This window comes from Schistocerca gregaria, chromosome 2 (assembly GCF_023897955.1).
Source record: "Schistocerca gregaria isolate iqSchGreg1 chromosome 2, iqSchGreg1.2, whole genome shotgun sequence".
NCBI classification, from domain to species: domain Eukaryota; kingdom Metazoa; phylum Arthropoda; class Insecta; order Orthoptera; family Acrididae; genus Schistocerca; species Schistocerca gregaria.
The window spans coordinates 603,693,890-603,716,987 of NC_064921.1; the positions used below are offsets into that span (position 1 = coordinate 603,693,890).

Sequence of the window (23,098 nt, forward strand, 5' to 3'; positions counted from 1 at the left end):
CTAAGTGCCGGTGGGGGGGGGGCACTGATGACCTCTGTGTTGTGTCCCTGTAAACTCCACACACACACACACACACACACACACACAGATTGCCAGGAAGTAATAGCATTGCTCATAAATATTTTAGTTATTAGTAGTGCATGGGAAGCATTCTCTTAGTTTTTGCCACGAAGTTGATTTCTGCTGCTTGTTTTTATAAAGGAGTTCCAGTGGGATGCTATGTGTGTAAGATATTCATTTTTGAATCTTATTGTTTTCAGGCTGTCTGACAATGGAAACCTCAGGTTGGAATATCAACAATGTAGGAAAAGATAATTGCTAATTGCTGTAAAGATGACACATTAAGCTGCAGACAGACACCATTAAAAGACATTAACACATAAGCTTTCAGCAAAAGCCTTCATCAGAAAAAGAAAAAGAAACACATGCCACTAATTCACCAAGCAAGCACACGTCATGCACGTGACCGCCAACTCTAACAGCTCAGACCAGAATACCATTCTGGTTTTGTGTTTCCAAACGGTTTTCTGCTTCTGTTGTTGGTATTCCACAAATTGTTCATCTACGGACTGATATACTTTTGACACACTGACGCCAAAGTTGTTTCACAAGCCATATTATTTGTTTGATCTCAGTTGGGAGCTAGAACACCAGTTGCAGTCCATGGTTTCGCAGTATGCAAGAGTTTGCTGGCTCTTGTGGTACAGTAGGACAGTATTGTGGATGGTATCTCTATTTTTCTGTGTGTATCAGGAGTTTTTCTGTGTATTTAATGTGGAAGCAAATCCTAAGTCAGACATACTGCAGCTGTTTTTCCTAATGAGCATTGTCAGAAATACTTCTTGTTTTGTAAATTAATGTACTTGAGGTCATTCTGTTCTGTGCAGGATGATGAAATTTTATCAAATTTCACATGGGTGTTACTCAGAAGTATGTACAAAATTAACATTTAGTTCAAAAATACCCAGTTTCCACTTGCTATCCTGTATAAAATACCTTTATGTGTCACGTAGTTTGCTCTTATTTTCTCCTATCAGCACAGTCATCCTTCATCACTGCATATTTAGAAACAATAATTTGTGTTTTATTCTATGTGTATATTTTGCTCCTCTTTGTTCACACCCTGTAATCATCTTAATGAGAAGCTCCTTTTTACCTGTGTCAGTCATTTCTTCGCTGTCAAAGCCAATAGGGATTCGTGACATGTATTCGGTATCACAATGTGCTCCCAGGGATGTACATAAGCTTAAAGTCCAATTCCTGCAGCACTAACATCCAGCAAATTAGCTAGATGCCTTTTATTTTCTTATAATAGGAATGATAATGCTTGGCAATCTATCAGTACTCTGGTTCTCCTTTCTGCAAGCCAATTTCGTAAACCTTCTTTTTCAGTGGCCTCAGTACCTCTTTCCCACTTCATTGTCATGCTGGAGAAAGGCTGGAGATTTCTTTTTCCTGACTGTTCCCTTTCAATTAAATAACTATGCAACTAAACCATTTGTCTGAGTTGTAAGATAAACATATGTATCTCATATCTCTTTTTTATGTCAAGTTATTGCAAAATGTTCGTACAGATGTAAAATTTCGAACAATTTGCTACATTACACTGAGGTGACAATTCATGGGATAGTGACTCGCACATATACAGATGGCAGCAGTATTGCATACACAAGGTACAAAGGGTGATTCAAATTAAAACTTGAAATGCGCTAATAATATTTTTAATTGTAACAGTGAATGATAAACTTATATGAGAGTGCACCAGACAGGTGAAAGTCAATAGAAGCAAGGTCTGGTAAATAAGGAGGATGTACAGACATTCAGATTCAGTTTCCTGAATAGTCTGAGCTGTCCTATTCACTTTATACAGTCGGGCAGTGTCGTACTGTATAAATACTCCTTTAGTCAGAAATCGTCATAGTTTACTCCTGATTGCAGGGCAAAGTTACTTTTTAGCATGTACGAATAAGAAATAATGGTTACTGTCGTTCACCTATCCATGTAATGCACCAAAATTACTCCATTTGCATCCCATAAGAGAATGAGCAAGAATTTTCCAGCAAACAGTTGACTGCAGAAATTTTTTGGTTTCAGCAGTGACTGTGATGTCATTCCTTGCTTGACCTGTTTATTTCTAATTGGTGACAGTGGACCCAAGTCTCATCGATTGTAACAGTGTTCTGCACTGAACCAGTACTACTCTTCAAACTTGGGGCTATTTCATTCAGAGTTATGTGCCTGTTCTCCTTTACAAGCTCCTCCATTAATGCAGTGTTCTTTTCCGTCACTATGTGGTGAGCCTGCCCTGGTCTTCAGGCTTCCTCCACAGTAGTTACACCACTTTTAAACTTCCTAAACCACTCTTAAACTTGCTGCAACGATGAACACGAATCACCGTACTTGCACTGTCATTCTGCAATGAATTTCAATTGGTTCAGCACCTACACTACACAAAAAATACATCACAGGGCACTGCTCTGTTGTGGTACCTGTTGACAGTGGGCGACCATCGTATTGTGAATGCTGCTGTCTTGTCCTGTGTTGTAGCACCACTCTGCCACCTGTTGCTCACTTTCTGAACTTCAAGAAACACTACTACCACCTACTAACTCCATCTCACAACTTTCCGAAATTTTATTGAACTTTTAAGGTTTACATTTGAATCTCCCTTGCATAAAAAGGCAGTGCATTGGCGGAGCTGTCATTTGCTCTCAGGTGATTCATGTAAAAAGGTTTCGAATATGATTATGCGCACACGGCAAAAATGAATGCGGAATGGTAGTTGGAGCTGAAGGTCAGGAGTATATGTTTATACGTCTGTTTACAGAAAGAAAGTAAAATATATCAGAAATTGTGTGTGTAGGTACAGACTCAGTGGAAAAGGAGCACTGTTTGACTTATTATTCTTTAACAATAGATTCGCCACCTTATATTCGTCATTTCTTGATAATTACTATGTACTTTTTTAATAGTTGGAATCGTTGCCTGACAGCATGGAACAACTGACTAGCTTAATGCTGCTGGATCTGTATGATAATCAGCTCGAGTGCTTTCCAAATTTATTGATGAAATTGCCAGCCTTAGAAGCCCTTGATGTAGACAACAACTGTTTCAGTGCTCACAGCAGTTTTGAGAAGGTAAAGGAAATATGAGTTTCAATATTTCTTCTTGAATTTTAAGTTAATTGCTAATTTATTTCAGTAATTTGTTATTTCAGTACTTACATATGACAGTTTTCTTTCATATCTGAGCTTCCTGTTTACATGTAATCACATAGATTTGTGCTTTTCTCTCTGATGAGTAAATTTGTTTTCAGGTGACTGGTGAAGCAAGTGCTAAATATGAACAAATGAAAACCAGGTTAAGGAATAAAATTCATTCTGTAGAGCGGATAGACGTTTGTAAACCACCTCCAGATTTGTTTGGTTAGTTTACATTTACATTTTACTAGAGCTATTTCAGCATTATTTCGTACACACAAAGTTTTACTTACACCATAACAGGTTTCAGTTATTGAAAGGCTTAACTGTGAAAAGAGAAAACACTCAAAATGTATGTAAAATGCTGAATTCATTAAATTTATTTTGATAAAATGTATACATTTAATACTGTGATCAACAGAGAAATAAAGCTAAAGAGAGTAAATTTAGTATTTTACTAAAGAAAAGATTGTTGCATGTGGAGGAACGTGATGAGAATGGTTATAATCATTTATATAGATTGCCAGGATGTATGTGTGTGTGAGCTACTGCACTCTAGAAGAGAAAACTGTGGAGAAAATCTGAACCAATGAGTCTGTCTTAATGACCTCTAATCTGTAGTCATTATATGCCAATCCATGTTGTTCCAGAAATGACACTTTTTGCAGTGTCATGCAATGAACATTGAAGAGATTGATTGTCCTCACTATCACCCTGAAACAAAAATGATATACTTTCTTACGTACATCCATTTCTGCTTTACTGCATAGTGGGATAACATGTGATATACTTTATACGTGGTCTGTTCAAAAAATCCCAGAACATTTGTAATTTCATGTGTATGGTATGTTGGAGTGAAACACAGTTGGCATCCTGTGTGAGAAGCAATGCATGTGCATTAAATTTCTCATGCAAGAAAACCTTTACTGAGACACACCAAATGATGTAGGAAGCCTGTGGTGATGAATGCTTAAGCCGTACTCAGTGTTACGAATGGTTCACATGATTTAAAAATGGCTGTACAAAAGTTAAAGATGCCAGGACACCCTGCAGCATCTATCGACAATGCTCAAGTCAGGAGTATCAACAAAATTGTGCTTGCCAACCGAAGGTTGACTGTCCAAGAGATTGCAGAAGAATGTAACATTTCACTTGGATAATGTCGCAAAATCCTGACACAGCATCTTGGAATGCATCATGTTGCCGCCAAGTTTGTCTCTCAACTCATGAGTCAAGATCAGAAAGACCTTCATCTCACAGTCTGTGAAGAGCTTTAGAATCGTACAAATGAGAAAGAGGTGTTCCTTAAGGGAATCATTACTGGTGATGAGTTGTGGGTCTAGAGTTACGATATTGAGACAAAGGTATAATCTCCACAATGGGTCAGAAAAGGTTCTCCGAGACCCAAAAAAGCTTGCCAGGTCAGGTCAGGTAAGGTCAACTATCAAAGTCATGCTGATAGTTTTCTTTAACTTTGAGGGATTATTTCATCATGAATTCCTGCCACAGAGACAAGCTGTTAATCGATGATATTATCGGGACATGTTGCAACACCTGCAAGAACATGTGAGAAGGAAATGGCCTGAAAAGTGGTGAGACAATTCATGGCTCTTGCATCATGATAATGCATCCACACACTCATCCCTATTGGTGTGTGATTATTGCAAAAAAAAGGAAATCACTATGCTTTCTCATCTTCCATACTCTCCAGGCCTGGCCCTATGAACTCTTTTTATTTCCGAAGTGAAAAACCCTGTTGAAAGGATGAAGACTTGCAACACTAGATGATATAAAAGAAAATTCACAGACGGCACTTCACACAATCCAGCAAAATGACTAAGAAATGGTGTTGGGAGCAGTGTATCAATTGTGGAGGAGAGTATTTGGAAGGAGGCCATGCACAATAAGCAAAATGTAAGTGTAGGAAAATTTTGTGGACGAAGTTCCAGAAGTTTTTGAACAGACCTCATATGTTAAAATTGTCAAGAACACTGTCAGCTGTAATTTCATCTCCAGTTTATTGGCTGCCAGTTTCAGCATTACAGTTTTCAGTCATCAGGCCTTCCATATCAGCTCGCAGCTGAATTTCCTCAATGACAACAGTATGTATGCCATATATGAAATAACTGGACTTGGCACCATCTCTCTCACACATTGCATTTGCACAGGAGAACACCTCGGACGCAACTGCTGCTCAGCAACAAGTGTTTTGAAGGTGGTGGTGTATGCAAATGCAGTGTGAACAAGAGCTGATGCAAAATCTGTTTATTTCAAATATGACGTATATACTGTTGTCACTGAGAAAATTCAGCCACTATCTGGATTAGAGGGCCTGAGATGATGTATTGTAATGATGAAACCAGTAGCTAATAAATTGGAGATAAAATTACAGCTGACTGTGTTCTTGACATTTGTAACAGGATATACTTTTCTTCTGATTCTCGACGTTGAACATAGACTGTTAATGTTAATATGAGGATATGTGGTCCTTTGTGATTAATATATCTTACAGCTATTTAAGAGGGGTAGGATGTCAAACGGGCTGTCTTGGAGCAGGAGAGACACCATAGGACATTTTAATTTCCACTGTCTATACTTTTATGAATAAATTCATAAAACTTTGTCAGCATGACCAGGAAGGATTCAGGGTTCGCAATCACAGCAGTGGAAGTTCAAAAACATAACAAAATATTTTTTTTTTTACATGTGAAAGTTCATCATTTTTTCACTTCTATTGGCCTCATTTGTTGCTATAGGTACACGTTTCTTCATAAGTAAGAGAGATTCTTCAATGAATTTTGCACAGCATACGAACCATACTTACAGGTGTATGAAACTCTAGAAATTATTTAATTTATGAAAAAATGAATGTGCTGTTATATTTTAAACTTCAATTTAGAAAAAAAAACAAATTTTATAGTTAATTATCTCAATTTTTACCACAGTTTTTAATAGATTTGGAAAATTCTAGAGTTTCATGCACCTGTAAGTATGGTTTGTATGCTGTTTACATGTCTCCCTTACTTATGAAGAAAAGTGTACCTATAGCAATAAATGCAGCCAGTGGTAAGTGAAAAAAAGGTGAAATGCAAATGTCAAATAAATAAATTATTTTCTTATATTTTTGAACTTCTATCACTATAAGCTTAAATCCTGAATACTTTCTGGTAATTCTGAGGAAGTTTAATGAATTTATTTTTAAAAGTATAGACAGTGGAAATTAAAATGTCCTGTGGTGTCTCTCCAAGTTGTCCCGTTTGATGTCCCACCCCCCTTAAGAATTATGCTGCTAGTAAAGACAAATCATACAAAACCACTGTGTAAGACTGAACTATATTCAAGAATAAGTGCTTTGTTATCTGGATGAAAGGCACACATTGAATTTTTTGTCAGTTGCCTGACACTTGATAGAGAGCGAAAAGTGAAAAAGTTCCTGTTTACATGTCTTCATATCAGTAGCAAGGCATCAGTTAGTACCATGTTTAATTAAATTTGATGCAAGTTACGTTGTTTCACACATGAAGATTAAATTTGATATTGTGATCAGGGTTGCCACAGATTCTGGAAATCGGGGAATATCAAGGAATCTCAAACATGTCAGGAAATCAAGGACATTTGAGAAAACACTAGAAAAACCGCATTTTTGTCTTGGTACATGAAATGGGTTTTTTACTGAGGTATCTTGCATCACCACTGGCTGGGTGCAGCTGAGTACATGCACTGCTTCCCCACTCCCTCATTACTAGTGCTTCTCTCCTTCCTGCCACTCCCCTCAGCTTGCGGTCAATGCTGCCACCACTTCTTGCCGCTAACCTAGCAGCTGTCGATGAGAAGCAGTGAGGTATGGGGTGTGGTTTGTTTGGATTTGATTCTCAGAGACTGTAGATGCAGCAGTCGGGACAGCGATCGTGTGCAAGAATTGTGTCTGAGTGATTGTATGAATGTGTGTGTGCTCTCATTTTCTGACAAAAGCTATGGCTGAAAATTTGGTTGTGAGAGTGTGATTATCTTTCCTATGTGTCTGTCTGGCGCTCAGCAACTATCTTTATGGTGAGTTGCTAACTATCCTCATTATTATTGATTCTTGGAGTATTAGAACAAGTTATTTGTTGCATGGATTGATCACTGTGGTCTCATGTCATCAACATGTTGTCTGTGGCTTGTGAATAGCTGGCCACATGAGTGAATTCCCACGATGTGCCAAAACTACAGGCCGTTTCTGCAGGTATCTGTAATGGATTGGGCCTGCCAATCTGAAGCCATTCGGTTCCCACTAATGTGCAGGCCCTGCCCATCGGATCTACTCTCACTGATCTACTCTCAGGCTGGGTCTGTTTGTGTGTGGTGTAATGCAGTGGTTTCCGTGGTTTATCCTTGGACCCAGGACTGCAGTGCTCCCCAGCAGGCCAAAGGCCATGGGCGATGGATTTCGGAAATTGTGACTGTCTTTTATAGCCATTTTATTTGTTGTAGTACATTTTGGCTCTTCAAGAGTAGTTTATATGTTAAAAAGTATGGATAATAAGAAGAAAAAAATTGTGTTGCTGGCAGTTTGTACGCTATGTATTCATATATTTATCAAAAGAAAAATCACAAAGTACGTGTAAAATAATAATCATACCACAGTCGCTAATAGCTGACAGTAACGAACATAGCAGAGTCAACGTTTTATTGGCATTCACCTACAGTGTTGGTTTACACAATTCTTTCCTGCTTAATACACTCCTTTCAAGAGGCCTACTTTTTTCTGAGGTTATTTCTGAAATCAGGGAAGATATTTTAAATCTGTCTTGCAACGCCAAGGAAATGTATATTTTTGTCACCAAATGTGTTTAGTTTTATTGAAATGAAATAAGATCAGTGGTCATAATGAATCGTATATACCATTTGGCTTGCTTTCTCCATCTAAAAACAGTTCATTACAGAAGATTTTGACGTTAGTACTAAAGATTTTTTCTCAGATCTGGAAATGCCATTTGCTTCCAAAATAATTTTTTTTTTTTTTATAGATATTCCTCATTTGCACGATTGTTTATCTTGTACCATAGCTGCAAAGAGAGATTGTCAACTCACATCTTAACTTACGGTTGAGTTCTCAAAATTTTGTCAGGGAAAAATACTAAAACTTGTCATGAAATCAGGGAATTTCACGTGGGGAAACTTGTGCCAACCCTGGTGAATTACATTTGGGGGATTAAAACTGAAATAATTTTCTATATATGAGTCAAAGACACAGTAAAACACAGCAGTAAAAATTTAATTCTTATGAATGACTTACAAAGTCTTCATACCCTTACATTAAACAAAAATTTTATATATTAACTTGCAAATGAAATGTAGCTTAAACTATAAAAGGTGGTCAGAAACAGTCTGAGAAGCTTTAAGGGTGTTGCAGGGTAAGTTGTGCTGAGGAATAATTGTTTAAAAATAATTCGATATGTTTTATCGTTTTCAAGGTAATTAGCATCGAAATTAGCCAATCGGGCTGCTGCTTGCGCAAATTCAAGAAGCCCACCAGATAAAATTAGTATCAGTTGTTCTCATAGCGTAGATGATGGCACATGAGACTCCTTCGCCTTTGGCTTAGGTTTGATCCTTGCTACTGTCCCATGTCCAATTTTGTATCTCTGTCTTGTGCAGTTTTAGGAAACCAAACGAAAAACACATCTGATGACTGTGTGCCTGGCAGGCTGCTTGTGTGTACAATGGCCTGATGGGCAAACTTCCATGGTAATTGAGTTATAAAGCGTCAAAGTTTTTTCCTAAACATTAAATTCTTAGCACAACCTACTCCTACATCTACATCATTACTCTGCAATTCACATTTAAGTGCTTGGCAGAGGGTTCATCGAACCACAATCATGCTATCTCTCTAACATTCCACTCCCAAACAGTGCGCGGGAAAAACGAACACCTAAACCTTTCTGCTCGAGCTCTGATTTCTCTTATTTTATTTTGATGATCATTACTACCTTTGTAGGTTGGGCTCAACAAAATATTTTCGTATTCGGAAGAGAAAGTTGGTGACAGAAATTTCGTAAATAGATCGCGCCGTGATGAAAAACGTCTTTGCTTTAATGACTTCCGTCCCAACTCGCGTATCATACCTGCCACGCTTTCTCCCCTATTACGTGATAATACAAAACGAGCTGCCCTTTTTTGCACCTTTTCGATGTCCTCCGTCAATCCCACCTGGTAAGGATCCCACACCGCGCAGCAATATTGTAACAGAGGACGAATGAGTGTAGTGTAAGCCGTCTCTTTAGTGGACTTGTTGCATCTTCTAAGTGTCCTGCCAATGAAACGCAACCTTTGGCTTGCCTTTCCCCACAATATTATCTATGTGGTCTTTCCAACTGAAGTTGTTCGTAATTTTAACACCCAGGTACTTTGTTGAATTGACAGCCTTGAGAATTGTACTATTTATCGAGTAATCGAATTCCAACGGATTTCTTTTGTAACTCATGTGGATCACCTCACATTTTTCGTTATTTAGCGTCAACTGCCACCTGCCACACCATACAGCAATCTTTTCTAAATCGCTTTGTAACTAATACTGGTCTTCGGATGACCTTACTAGACGGTAAATTACAGCATCATCTGCGAACAACCCAAGAGAACTGCTCAGATTGTCACCCAGGTCATTTACATGAATAAGGAACAGAAGAGGTCCCAGGACACTTCCCTGAGGAACACCTGATATCACTTCAGTTTTACTCGATGACTATTACTATATCTATTACTAGGTGCTGCGACCTTCCTGACAGGAAATCACGAATCCAGTCGCACAACTGAAACAATACCCCATAGGCCTGCAGCTTAATTAGAAGTCGCTTGTGAGGAACGGTGTTAAAAGCTTTCCAGAAATCTAGAAATACGGAATCAACTTGAGATCCCCTGTCGATAGCGGCCATTACTTCGTGCGAATAAAGAGCTAGCTGTGTTGCACAAGAACGATGTTTCCTGAAACCATGCTGATTACGTATCAATAGATCGTTCCCTTCGAGGTGATTCATAATGTTTGAATACAATATATGCTCCAAAAACCCTACTGCACACAGACGTCAATGATATAGGTCTGTAGTTCGATGGATTACTCCTACTACCCTTCTTAAACGCTGGTGCGACCTGTGCAATTTTCCAATCTGTAGGTACAGATCTATCGGTGAGCGAGCGGTTGTATATGATTGCTAAGTAGGGAGCTATTGTATCAGCGTAATCTGAAAGGAACCTAATCGGTATACAACCTGGAACTGAAGACTTGCCCGTATCAAGCGATTTGAGTTGCTTCACAACCCGTAAGGTATCTGCTTCTAAGAAACTCATGCTAGCAGCTGTTCGTGTTTCAAATTCTGGAATATTCCAGTCGTCTTCCCTGGTGAAGGAATTTTGGAAAACTGCGTTCAATAACTCCGCTTTAGCAGCACAGTCGTCAGTAACAGTACCATTGGCACTGCGCAGCGAAGGTATTGACTGCGTCTTGCCGCTTGTGTAATTTACATACAACCAGAATTTCTTCGGATTTTCTACCAAATTTCGAGACAATGTTTCGTTGTGGAACCTATTAAAGGCATCTCGCATTGAAGTCCATGCCAAATTTCACGCGTCTGTAAATTTTAGCCAATCTTCGGGATTTCGTGTTCTTCTGAACTTTGTATGCTTTTTCCATTGCCTCTGCAACAGTGTTCGGACCTGTTTTGTGTACCATGGGGGATCAGTTCAATCTCTTACCAATTTATGAGGTATGAATCTCTCAATTGCTGTTGCTACTATATCTTTGAATTTGAGCCACATCTCGTCTCTACATTTGCATAGTCAGTTCGGAAGGGATGGAGATTGTCTCTTAGGAAGGTTTCTAGTGACACTTTATCCGCTTTTTTAAATAAAACTATTTTGCGTTTGTTTCTGGTGGATTTGGAAGAAATGGTATTGAGCCTAGCTACAACGAACTTGTGACCACTAATCCCTGTATCAGTCGTGGCGCTCTCTATTAACTCTGGATTGGTTGTGGCTAAGAGGTCAAGTGTGTTTTCGCAACCATTTACAATTTGTGTGGGTTCATGGACTAACTGCTCGAAATAATTTTCAGAGAAAGCATTTAGGACAATCTCGGAAGATGTTTCATAATGATTCTGACCAACATTTATATTTTGGGACAAGAGTTGTACACTATATTATGATACAGTGGATGGTAAAGTAAACTGAATTTTCCCTTTGAATGTCAAACCTCAAGACTCCAGTTCTGGGGTCTTTTTGGAAAATAGTGTAGAAGACTCAAAAGATGAACCTGACAGGCTATACAATAAGACCAACTTTTAAAAATTCTGTTTATTAGGTAAGTAAAAAGCTCAAATATGACAAATAATTGTTGAAGATTATAGGAATGAAGACAAATTTTCATACATTGAGCTCTTTATTATGTAAACATTTAGCAAATGTGAATATATCTCTGTTTTAATTTTTTAAAGACGGCACTTTGGATTTTGTGTGTCCAGTTTTCTCTTCATTATAATTTAGTCTCATATATTGAGGATGCTCAAAATAATAACGAACTAATATCTTTGTAAACTGTAAAATAGTCAATACTTATTTGCTTTTCTTTTTCAGACCATTGTGAAGATGAGTCATCCTGCAGTGAATTAAATACGTAGGTATCATGTTTAAATTGCTTAAAATCTTTCCAGGTAAATAAGATTGATTTGTCATTATAAATGTATTCAATTCCTATTCTTATCATGTAACATTAAATTAACATAAGTTAATCAAAGAGTAACTGCATACTCTTCAGCACTAGTAAACGGAAGTCATTTTATTGTGTTTTTATTATGCCAGTGCATCTGAATAATAATAAAAATGGAGACCATCGAATTCCTGAATGATGTGAAAGATAAATTCCAAATGTTTCTCATCATGACCCCAGTCTGTGGCTGCTGCTGCCAGACTGCAAGAAGCAGTCTGGGTGGTGGGGGTTAAGGAGGGGAATTTGGCAGGGAGGGGGGTGGGGGGAGCTATAGCAGGGTAGTTGTGGGGGCTGGTAAAGTGCTGCTTGTAGGATCATACACTATGAGATGGAGAGAGGGTAGGGCAGCAGACAGATGGCGAAAGACTGTGTGCGTTGGTGGATTAGGGGGCTATGCAGTGCTGGAATGGGAACAGAAAAGGGGATAGGTGGGTAGAGGACAAAGAATAACACGTTCAGGCAAAGAGCGTTACAGGAACATAGGATATATTGCAAGGAGAGTTCCCACCTGTGCGATTCAGAAAAGCTGGTGTTGATAGAAAAGATCTAGATGGCACAGGCTGTTTGAAATGAGGAATGTTAAGTTGGGCAGTGTGCTCACCAGCTGGGAGGTCCAGCTGTTTCTTGGCCACAGTTTGTTCGTGACCATTCATGCAGGCAGGTAGCTTGTTGGTTGTCATGCCTACATAGAACGCAACACAGTGGTTGCAGCTTAGGTTATAGATCACATGACTGGTTTCACAGGTAGCCCTGCCTTTGAGCCACGCGAGGTAGCTGTGCGGACTGAGGTGGATGGAGGTTCGAGTCCTCCTTCGGACGAGGGTGTGTGTGTTGTCCTTAGCGTAAGTTAGTTTAAGGTAGATTAAGTAGTGTGTAAGCCTAGGGACCAATGACCTCAGCAGTTTGGTCCCATAGGAACTTACCACCTCCCTGCCTTTGATGGAATTGGTGATGCCTTTGATTAAACGGGAGTAGGGCTTGTGATCAGATGGGAGTAGGTAGTGGCAGCAGGATATATGGGACAGGTCTTGCATCTAGGTCTGTTATGGAGATATGAGCCATGAGACAAGGGATTGGGAGCAAGGGGTGTGTAGGGATGGAAAGAGGATATCGTATGGTTTTGGTGCCAGTGGAATTCCATTGTGGCCACTATGGGAGGGATGGGAAGGATAGTGGGTAGGACATTCTTCATTACAGAGCACAATGAAAGGTAATCAAAATCTTGGTGGAGAATGTGATTCAATTGCTTCAATTCTAGGTGGTACTGAGTCACAAGGGGAATGCTCTTCTATGGTTGGAGGGCGTGACTTGTGGAGGTGGTGCCTTATCTCTCCAGTCATCCACCACCTCCCAAAGTCCCACTGTTCAGTCACAGAGGAGCATTCCCCTCATGACTCACTACCATCCGTGACTGTTGCAACTAAATAACATTTTCTGCCATGGTTTCAACTACCTCCTCATGAAATGAGAAATGTCTTATCCCTATCCTTCCCACCTCTCCTTCAATGGTATTCCACTGCCCACCAAACCTACACAATATTCTCTTTCGTCCCTACACAACCCCCTCTCCCAACACCTTGCCTCATGGATCATATCCCTGTAATAGACCTGGGTGCGAGACCTGTCCTATACATCATCTCAACACCACCTACTCCATTCTGGTCACAAGCATCACCTGGCCCCCATGAAATCAGTCATGTGAACTTGTCCATTCACATAATGGTCACTGACAAACTGTGACTAAGAAACAGCTGGACCACCCAGTAGCGCTCGAGCGCACTACCCAACACAAAATTCCTAATTTTAGTAACTGCTTAACAATCTCTGCCATCTGGATTCTTCTACCAACACCAGCTTCTGCGAACTGCGCATATGAGAACCCTCCCTGCAGTATATCCTACGTTTCCATAACCCTTCTGGTCTCAAGCTTCATTAGTCATATTTCTTTACCCACCAATTTTCTGCCCTCTTCCCATTCCAGCTCTATACAGCCCCCTATTCTACCAACATACTCACAGTCTTTTCACTCCTCTCCATTCCTCTGCCCTCTTCTGTGCTGAGTTCCACCTAACTTCCTGACTGCAGCTAGCTACCCCACACAGTGTGCTTTGCAACACAAAAGCTATCCATGACCATGGTATTTTACAATAAAGGCAAATTCTAATATTCCTCCAAACATTAGAATTCAGAACTTCAAGATGGGAACTTCCTTCATCGCAAATTCTTTTTGCCACCACCCTAATAACTCAGACTGATTCTTATTGAACATTTTCATTCATTATGTGATATGAGGAATGTTGACTGTTAATTAAAGTTATAAAAATGTGTATTTGTAGGTCAGTCACAGAGTCTTCATTTCATGCACTACACATTTCAGTGGTTATACCATCATCATAAAGAGAAAGACATCTTTTACATAGTTGTCTCTAGTGGCTAGCATCACATTGTTTTGTTGTTCCATGTGAGATTGCAATGAGGTTAGGTAATTGGTTGCAAGTGAAAGGAGAAAAGTATATTTGTTGCATTGTTATGCAGAGAGTAGCATATGCGACATTAATCACACAGTGTTTTCCTGTTTCACAAAGATGCTTGCCACTAAAAACAGCTGTGTAAATAGATGCCACCTGATGATGCTGCAACCTTCAAAATGTGTAGTGGATAAAATGAATACTGCTGTGAACAATGCAGAATTTTATTATTTTCATTTTGAGTTTTTCTTCCATCATTTGCAACCTCTTTTCAATTTTTTCAAACCTGCAAGATCTTTTTTGTTTGCTTTTCTCTCTGGAAAATTCTCATCTTTCCCTTCCAGATTACATCTTCTCCACTGCTGACTGTATTATCTTTTTTTGTGTTGCCCGTTCTTGGTCATTATGTGCTTCTATTTTCAGTTTGTCCTCACCATATGTAAGGTTTGTTGATTCACACCAAATTTATGGTTTATTGGTTCTTCTAACTTTTGTGGTTTCTGGTTCTTAAGTGCTGGTCTAACTTATTTATTTATGGACCTATTGAGAATAAAATGGTGTATGAAAAATATAACATTACTGCTGGGAATGTGAGTAAATATAATTATTTAATACTGCTAAATAGTAATGTTCACTTTGAAATCTTATTGAGCAGTCTCACCAAAAATGAATAATAAAAGAGGCACCTCCACCAGGTACACAATATGATGCTTGTACAGAAAATTTAGACTGAAACTATTGTATTTACCTGATTATAAGATGCAATTTTCCCCAGATTCATTGTTGGGAATATACAGGATAGTCTTATATTCACAGATTAAGGTATTTCTGCTGAGATCTATATGTTTACATTGTTTAATGGATCATTATAGGGGTCATCTTACTTTTAGAGATAAAGCTTTGGCCATTGAGGTTTCATACAAATTTATTGTGAAGAATTCCAAAGGGTTGGAGCTTAGCAAACAATGCATGTGTTCAAATAGGTTTGAGATTTCCCAATACACTGAAGTGCTCGCAACAATATTGATCTTTCTCGAACAACCACATGACATCTGACTCGCAGGGCAAGAGCAAGGATCATCAAGAAACTGTTAACTAGCCACAACAACAATTTTGTGCTCTGCTTAAAATTTTTTGTGAAACAGAAGTGGAAATAGCATTAAATTATATCACTTACAAACTTTTGTTGTATTTGAACAGGTTTGCAATAGAAGTTCTCATTTGTGGTGCTTTTTAAGTAAAGGCAACATTTAAAGGCGAAAATGTTGTCCCTCAAAAGCCGTTACTTGATTCTGAACCAAAGACAATATTTTATTTAATCACGGCAAACTGTAATGATTTATCGAGTGGGTTGCGAATGAGAAATTCTGTTGCTCTTCACATCTTAGAATACCGGGCAAAAACATTACCAGCTTTAGAACAAGATGATGACATTCAGATGAAATGAGAAAAAAAAATGAATCCAGAATCAAATGTCTATCAACTAAAAATCACATTTTACTTACAGCAACTGTTATCGCAAGAATAAATTGCGGTGGGAAGACCTGTTCTGATGATAGTACAAACATACATCACTAAATCACGGGACGAGCGAAAGCTGGAGAATTGGACTGAATCGTGATTGTGTTCTTTTATTTACATATTAGTTGCAGTTGTTACATATGATCTGAACTGTAGAAGATATTGTCATCTGTGTTTCACTGTTGCTCAAGCACAACACTACGGTATGGTTGGGGGCGGGGGGCCATGACACCTACTTGGCTGAGAAGTGAGAACTGTGACAAGTGTAAGAGTGAAGGAGTTGCATAGGCATAAAATTTTCCCGTACTGGCAACTGTGGGACTCTACACTGCATGCTTTGGCTTTTTTTGAACATCTACCATGTTTAAATTGCAGTTTATCTGAATCCACTTGCAATCTGCATCAAACTGACTTTAAAATTAGACAAATACTTGATAATTTCTGCAAGAGATGGTAAAAGTTGAGACTGAAGCTAGTGTTTTGTGCAGCAGTGTTGTCGACACTCATCATGAGGTATGACAGGAACGATAGGGGGTGTGTCAGTTACTGGTTCTACACAGCTGGTGAGAGAATGGCGGTAAGATGCTATGTGTGGAAGCAAGAGACATAATAACATTCTCAACTCGGTGTAGAAGTGATGATGATGAAGAATGAATGAAACCAATGACACCGCAGAGAACAGACTAACTAAATAAAAAGAACAGTAAAGATAAAAATTAATGTAAACAATTCCTTCTATTATCAAAATATAGCTAATCAGTAAATGGCAAAGTTTAGTAAATGTCTAATGTAAATGTTTTAGTCAGTTACCTTAGATCAACAAATGTAGTCATTTTGATTAGTCAGAATATATTTTTCCCAAGAAACCTCTGAAAAAGGGGGGGGGGGGGGGGGGTGCGCATCTTATATTCAGGGTCGTCTCATACTCTGGTAAATACAGTAATAAGAATGAAAATATCAAACAAGTTCTTGGGTGATGTAAATTCATCAGTAGAATTTAATGCTCAGCTTTCAGACCTTTATATCTGCTTTCCTGCTGATGTCATGTTGTTCATAACATGTTGCTGTAAGAAACGGTAGCAGTCTTGCCACATCATGGAGACCATCAGTGAAAGTTGAGGAGTTGCAGTGAATTCTTTTATTAGTGCGTGGGTGGTCTGCAACAATGAACAACTTGCGACACAAACTGACGACATCTTTGCTCCCTGAAAACTGGCTACAATCTGCATGACGGCAGTGTTGTTGCACAGCTATTTACACTGTCAATTGTATTGTTTAAGAAATAAACCTCCAAAATTAAAACAGAAAATTAATACACAGAGAGAAACTGCCTAATTAGGTACATTATTTCGTGAGAAGTCTGTACTGGTAGTTTGTGAAATAAACAGTTTAGAAATGTGAAACAAGATAATATATGGAAATTAATAGTGCAAATTATATTTGATAATTTATAAGCAGATTATAAGTTGCGTCATTTTCCCAACATAAATTGGAGTTACAAATTAAGTATGCTTTCATTTAATAGTAGCTACACAGCTACACAAGCCGTGCCGCAAGTGGCCACAGGTCGTAAACGCTCATTATCAGAATGCGACAAACAATGCATGACACAGTGTAATAATGCATTTTCAGCTTAGAGTGACATAAACACCTATAACAAAGAGAACCACACTTATCAGATCAAAGAAAAATAAGCAGTCAATTCAAACCAGGCGAAGCATGTGAAAAAGGAAGGGTACCCGTATAAATACGGACGGAGCGGCTGACGCATAGCAATGGCTACCTGGTAAAGCTTAACTGCTAAGCTCACAACTCGAACCAAACTACTATAGCTGTATCGCCAATCATTCAACCTAAATTGTCTCTCATATTACATTGGACCAACTTTGTTTCGATTTGGAGGTGCGGCCTAAAACTTTTCTCTTCCCTTGAATTTCGAGTCTCAAATTTAAGGGGCAGCTTAAATTCGGGAAAAATTTTGTTTCTTGATTTTGAGTCTCTTTTTTCAGGTGCGGCTTAGATTCGAGTAAATACAGTATATTGTCAAATTAACCATTAATACAACGTACTTTACAGTGAGCACCAGGCTTGATTGAGTAAGCCAGATACATTACATTTTACGTAATGTTCATTTCTAATACAGGCTCTTGCTTATTCCTTGGCGAACTGCCATAACACCTTCCATCAGCAGCTGCACAAATGACATGTCCACTACAGCAAGTAACAACACCCATTCACCACCGTGCCTGTGGGATGTGCAGCACATATAATCTTGGCTCTGCATAAATAAAAGCTCAGCAACAGTGTTTTTCTCCACTCTTCCTCATTTTATGTAAAATAATAGTTTTTATCTCTATATTTGCAAGAATATCGTCAGTTTCTTGAAGAGCCTAAGAGTGTATCACAGCATTTGGTAACAAAATGTCATTTTAACTACAAGGGTTGCATGTTACTTTCCTTATTAATTAGTCATTGCTTAATTTTCATTTCTTATGCAATGGATCCTCTGGTTTTAAATTCTAATAGTTATGTGACATTGTGTACATTGCATCCATCTACTGTCACTTACTCAGTAGAATAAGTTTTGCAGTCTGTAATTTGACTGAGATTTCTTCAATAAACAAATAAATTAAAGAAGAGCTAGCCACTGCAACAAGTAATAGACAATTCATATGATACCTCTCACTGAGGTCGTAGAAAAGAGTGTCTCTTGTTATTTCTTAACAACTAAAGATACAGCAGATAAAGTTTTTTGTAGTGCATTACAGTTTTGCCATTCAACTAATGAGTGGTGTACATGAACATCTGAAGCCCAAAACTACATTTGCTGTTCAGATGGCTATTCATTCTGTATGAAAACATGTGCCTATGAAGGTAAAATCATTTATTTACTGCATAAGTCAGGCAATGGGAAGTTAGATAACATTGTATTTTTTTGGACTTCATCTGCTGTCTGGCTTGCAGACCAGACCCATGTACTTTCCTCTTTCAGGCAGTTCTCATCTGTGGCATCAATACTGCTTTTGCTGCCTCGATTTACCCCTTCTATATACTATCGCAATTCAAATTTCTGGTTGGTTTCACAAACTCCATTTGGACAATCTCTTGAATGTCATGAAATAAGGTTGTTGTGAACTTGGTTCACTATATCTCTGAAAACAGTTTCTTCCAGGAATTTCAGCCTAGCATACACCTTTATCACAGTTGTATTTACTCAGTTATTCCATTTCAAATTGCATTAGTTGAATAAACTTTGAATTTGACCTTCGTACCCAGTTTCAGTGATTGCTTAACAATAGTGTAATCAAACGTACCAGATCTTCATAATGCACATTATCTTAAATTAATTATGGCCAGTCGAATGGAGATGAGACAGATGGGGAAAAAAGTAAGTAAACTTGAAACATTCCTTCTCATCTGATGTCTTGAAGCTTCTGTACTGTCTGGTGGAGTTCCCCCACAGTCAGAGGCCACAAACTCTTAGCACCATGCAGTGCGCAAGACGGATCATGCATAATATTGCTTGTAGACTCCCTCCGAAACATTTGTTGGTGAACCTGGATAATTTGCGTGCCCTCCTACACATGTTCTATCAAGCTGTAAGGGTCAACAGACTCTGTTTGACCTGTGACACACAGTTAAATTAGTCACTATACTAGTACTCAGGGTTACCATAAGTTTTGGAAATCAGGGAATAGCAGAGAATTTCAAATGTGTCGAGGAGGGGGACTGGAAAAATTTCGTTTTTGTCTCAGTAGATGAAATGGTTTGTTTATGAGATGTCATACATCATCGCTGGCTTCCCTACTCCCTCATTCTTACTTCTTCTCGCCTTCTTTCCTCTCCCCTCAGTTTGCAATCGGTGCTGCCACCATTTCTTGCCACTAGCCTAGCAGCTGTTGATGAGAGGTGCGAGGGAGGCATTAGGAGTGGTTTGTCTGGAACTGATTCTCAGCTGTTGTTGAAGCATTGGCTGAAGACAGCTGTCATATGTGCAAGAGATGTGTCTGATAGATTGTGTAAGTGTGTATGCCCTCTCATTTTGTGACAAAGGCTATGGCCAAAAATTAAGTTGTGAGGGTGTGGTTGTCTTTCCTACATATCTGTCTGCGTCTCAGTGATCATTGTTATGGTGAGGTGCTACCTACCCTCATTAGTACTGAGTATTTGCACAAGTTGTCTGTTGCATGAATTGATCACTGCGGTCTCATTTCATCAACATGGTGTCTGTGACACTTGAATAGCTGGCCACATGGTTGGACTTCCATGACGGGCCAAAAATGTAGGCTATTACTGCCAATCTGAAGCCCATCATTTCCCACCAATGTACAAGCTCTGCCCATAAGATCTAGTCTCACTGATGTAGCCGCAGGCTGGATCTGGTTGTGTGTAGCATAATGCAACGGATTTTCGTGGTTTATCCATGGACCTGGGACTGTGGTGCTCCTTGGTAGGCCAGAGGCCACGGGCAATGGATTCCAGGAATTGCGACTGTCTCACCAGAAGTGCATGTACAGTGTGGTGTTTTATAGACACTTTAGTTATTCTAGTACATTAGTAGTTTATATATTAGAAAGTATGGACAATAAGAAGAAGAAAATTGTGGCAGTCACTGTCAGTTTTTACGCTATATACTCATATACTTCTAGAAAGAAAAACCACACAATACCTGTAAAATTATAGACATAACACAGTGGATAATAATTGACAGTAATGAACATAGTAGAACCAACATTTTACTGGTGGCCACCTATAGTGTTGGCTTAAACAACTCGTCTCCGTCATATACACTTCTTTCAAGACACTTACATTTTTCTGAGGTTATTTCTGAAAATCAGTGAAGGTATTTTAAATCTGTCTTGCAACTGCAAGGAAATGTGTACTTTTTTGCACCAAAAGTGTTACATTTTATTGGTAGAAAATAACAACAGTGATCTTAATTAAATACATATACCATTTGGCTTGCATTGTCCATCTAAAAATAGTTCATGACAAAAGATGTTGAAATTAGTACTTAAGATTTTTGCTCACACAGGAGAGAAATAAAAAAATCCTTATATTTTTTTCTTTTCCAGCTTATGTCTTTACTTAGCCTTGAGATCTCAATACTTACCAGGGAAAAATGCTAAAACTTGTCTGGAAATCAGGGAATTTCACTTGGGGAAACTTGTGCCAAGCCTGGTACTCCATATCCTGCAACAGTCTGACTACTCTCTAAAGACTCCCAAGTCCGACCACTGGATCGGACAACAAACACTGCAACAGTCGGTGCACCCTCACCAACTGGTTTGTATCATCCTCTTCGTAAACTATACAGGCTCACAATTGAAAGTTAAAGAGCATAAGAACGTACACAGGAACACCACAGTTCAAATTCTCATTGAAGCAAAATACATTTTATTATCCCTCTCCAAGTCCACTTCATCTGTTAAACTACACGTCTGGCAAGCCAATTGCTCCACACACTGTCAGGCGGCCTTTTTCTAAACAGTCCACATAGGCTAAACAGCAACACCAACTTCAAAAACAGGAAATAGATAAAGAGGTATTCACGCACATGAAAGGGAACCCACCTCTGAACACTTTCTGAACTTTCCATACATAGGGAACAACCTGATTGATCCCTGAGTACAAACGTCCGAAATGCACGTTCACATCACCTCCATCCCAGAGGGCTCACACTAACCTCTTGAATCCTATGAAGGCCACTGATATGTTCCTCAATTGTGTTAGCTGCTCGCAGCTCCACAACATTCTTTCCATGTGCAGACAGTTTGGTTAATCAGCCTCCAGAGTAGAAAGCAGCCACTGTAATGCTTGTAGTAGTACTACTGTAAAGTGCTGCTGCCTGCTAACACTTTCAGTAGTTTGTTCCCAAAGGAAACTTGGAAGTGCTGGCCATTCTGTAGAAAACACTTGCCTCTGAAAACCTCCAGGTCGGGCCAGACTAAGAAAGGACCACCAACTTCGCTCCAGGAGAGAGAACACTTCTCAGTCCCTGGTGGTCAGGAAACAGGCTGTTTTGCACACAATAGCAGTCAGCATTTGCCAATGGTTGCGGCACAGAAATAATCCATTATAGACTGTTTATTATTTCAAAAGTAATTGCCATAACTGTTAATACATATATCATACCATGTGAAAAGACTGTCAATGCCTTCATGGACAAAGTAATTATAACAAGTGACAGTTAGTAGAAATTTGCATATCTGTGAAAAGGTCCATGCCCGAAGCATACAACTACTACCACTGTCATATCTTAGGGAAAGATCTTGCCAAGAATCCGAGAAAATTCTGGTCTTGCGTAAAATCGCTGAGTGGTTCAAAGGCTTCTATCCAGTCACTTGTTAACCAGTCTGGTGTGGCAATAGAAGATAGCTAGAGGAAAGCTAAAGCTTTAAATTTTGTGTGTAAGAAATAGTTTACACAGAAGGATCAAACAAACATACTGTCATTTGAATAATGCACAGACTCTTTAATGGAGGACATATTAATAGGCACTATGGCGTAAATAATCAACTGAAAGAGCCGAAAATACAAATAAGTCGCTAGGTCCGGACAGAATCCCAGTTTGATTTTGCAGAGAGTACTCTGTTTGTCACTGGCCCCTTGCATAGCTGCATTTACTGCAAATCTCTCACACTGCGCAAAGTCCCAAGCCAGTAGAAAAAAGGGCAGGTAACTCTTATACATAAGATGGATAAAAGAATGGGCCCACAAAGTTACAGACCAATATCCTTAACATCAGTTTGCTGCAGAATTCTTGAATATATTCCAAGTTTGAACATAATAAAGTCCCTTGAGGTGGAAAAGCTTATCTCTGCAGATCAGTGGTTTTAGAAAGCATCATTTGTGTGAAACTTAGCTTGTTGTTTTAGCACATGATATCCTACAAACTGTGGATGAAGGTAATCGGACAAATTCCATATTCCTAAATTTCTGAAAAGTGTTTGACATGGTGCCCCACTGTAGACTACTAATGAAGGTGTGAGCATACAGAATAGGTTCCCAGATATGTGAGTGGCTCAAACCCAGTACATTGTTCTCAGTGGTGAGTGTCCATCAGAGACAAGGGTATTGTCAGGAGTGCCCCATGGAAGTCTGATAGGACCTCTGTTATTTTCTGTATTCATAAATGATCTGATGCATAGAGTGAGCTGCAATTTGCA

The 23,098-nt window shown here is 39.0% G+C and overlaps 1 protein-coding gene across 3 annotated transcripts in view; it reads left to right on the plus strand.

Annotated features, from left to right (window-relative positions):
• Window positions 1–23,098, plus strand: part of LOC126334548 (leucine-rich repeat protein soc-2 homolog) — a 138,578-nt gene that overhangs the window by 77,699 nt on the left and 37,781 nt on the right. For all 3 annotated transcript variants that reach the window (XM_049996916.1, XM_049996917.1, XM_049996918.1), the window contains 3 exons: window positions 2,973–3,137; window positions 3,317–3,425; window positions 11,808–11,847. In XM_049996916.1, coding sequence (XP_049852873.1) covers window positions 2,973–3,137; window positions 3,317–3,425; window positions 11,808–11,847 — 314 coding nt within the window. The remainder of the gene's footprint in view (window positions 1–2,972; window positions 3,138–3,316; window positions 3,426–11,807; window positions 11,848–23,098) is intronic.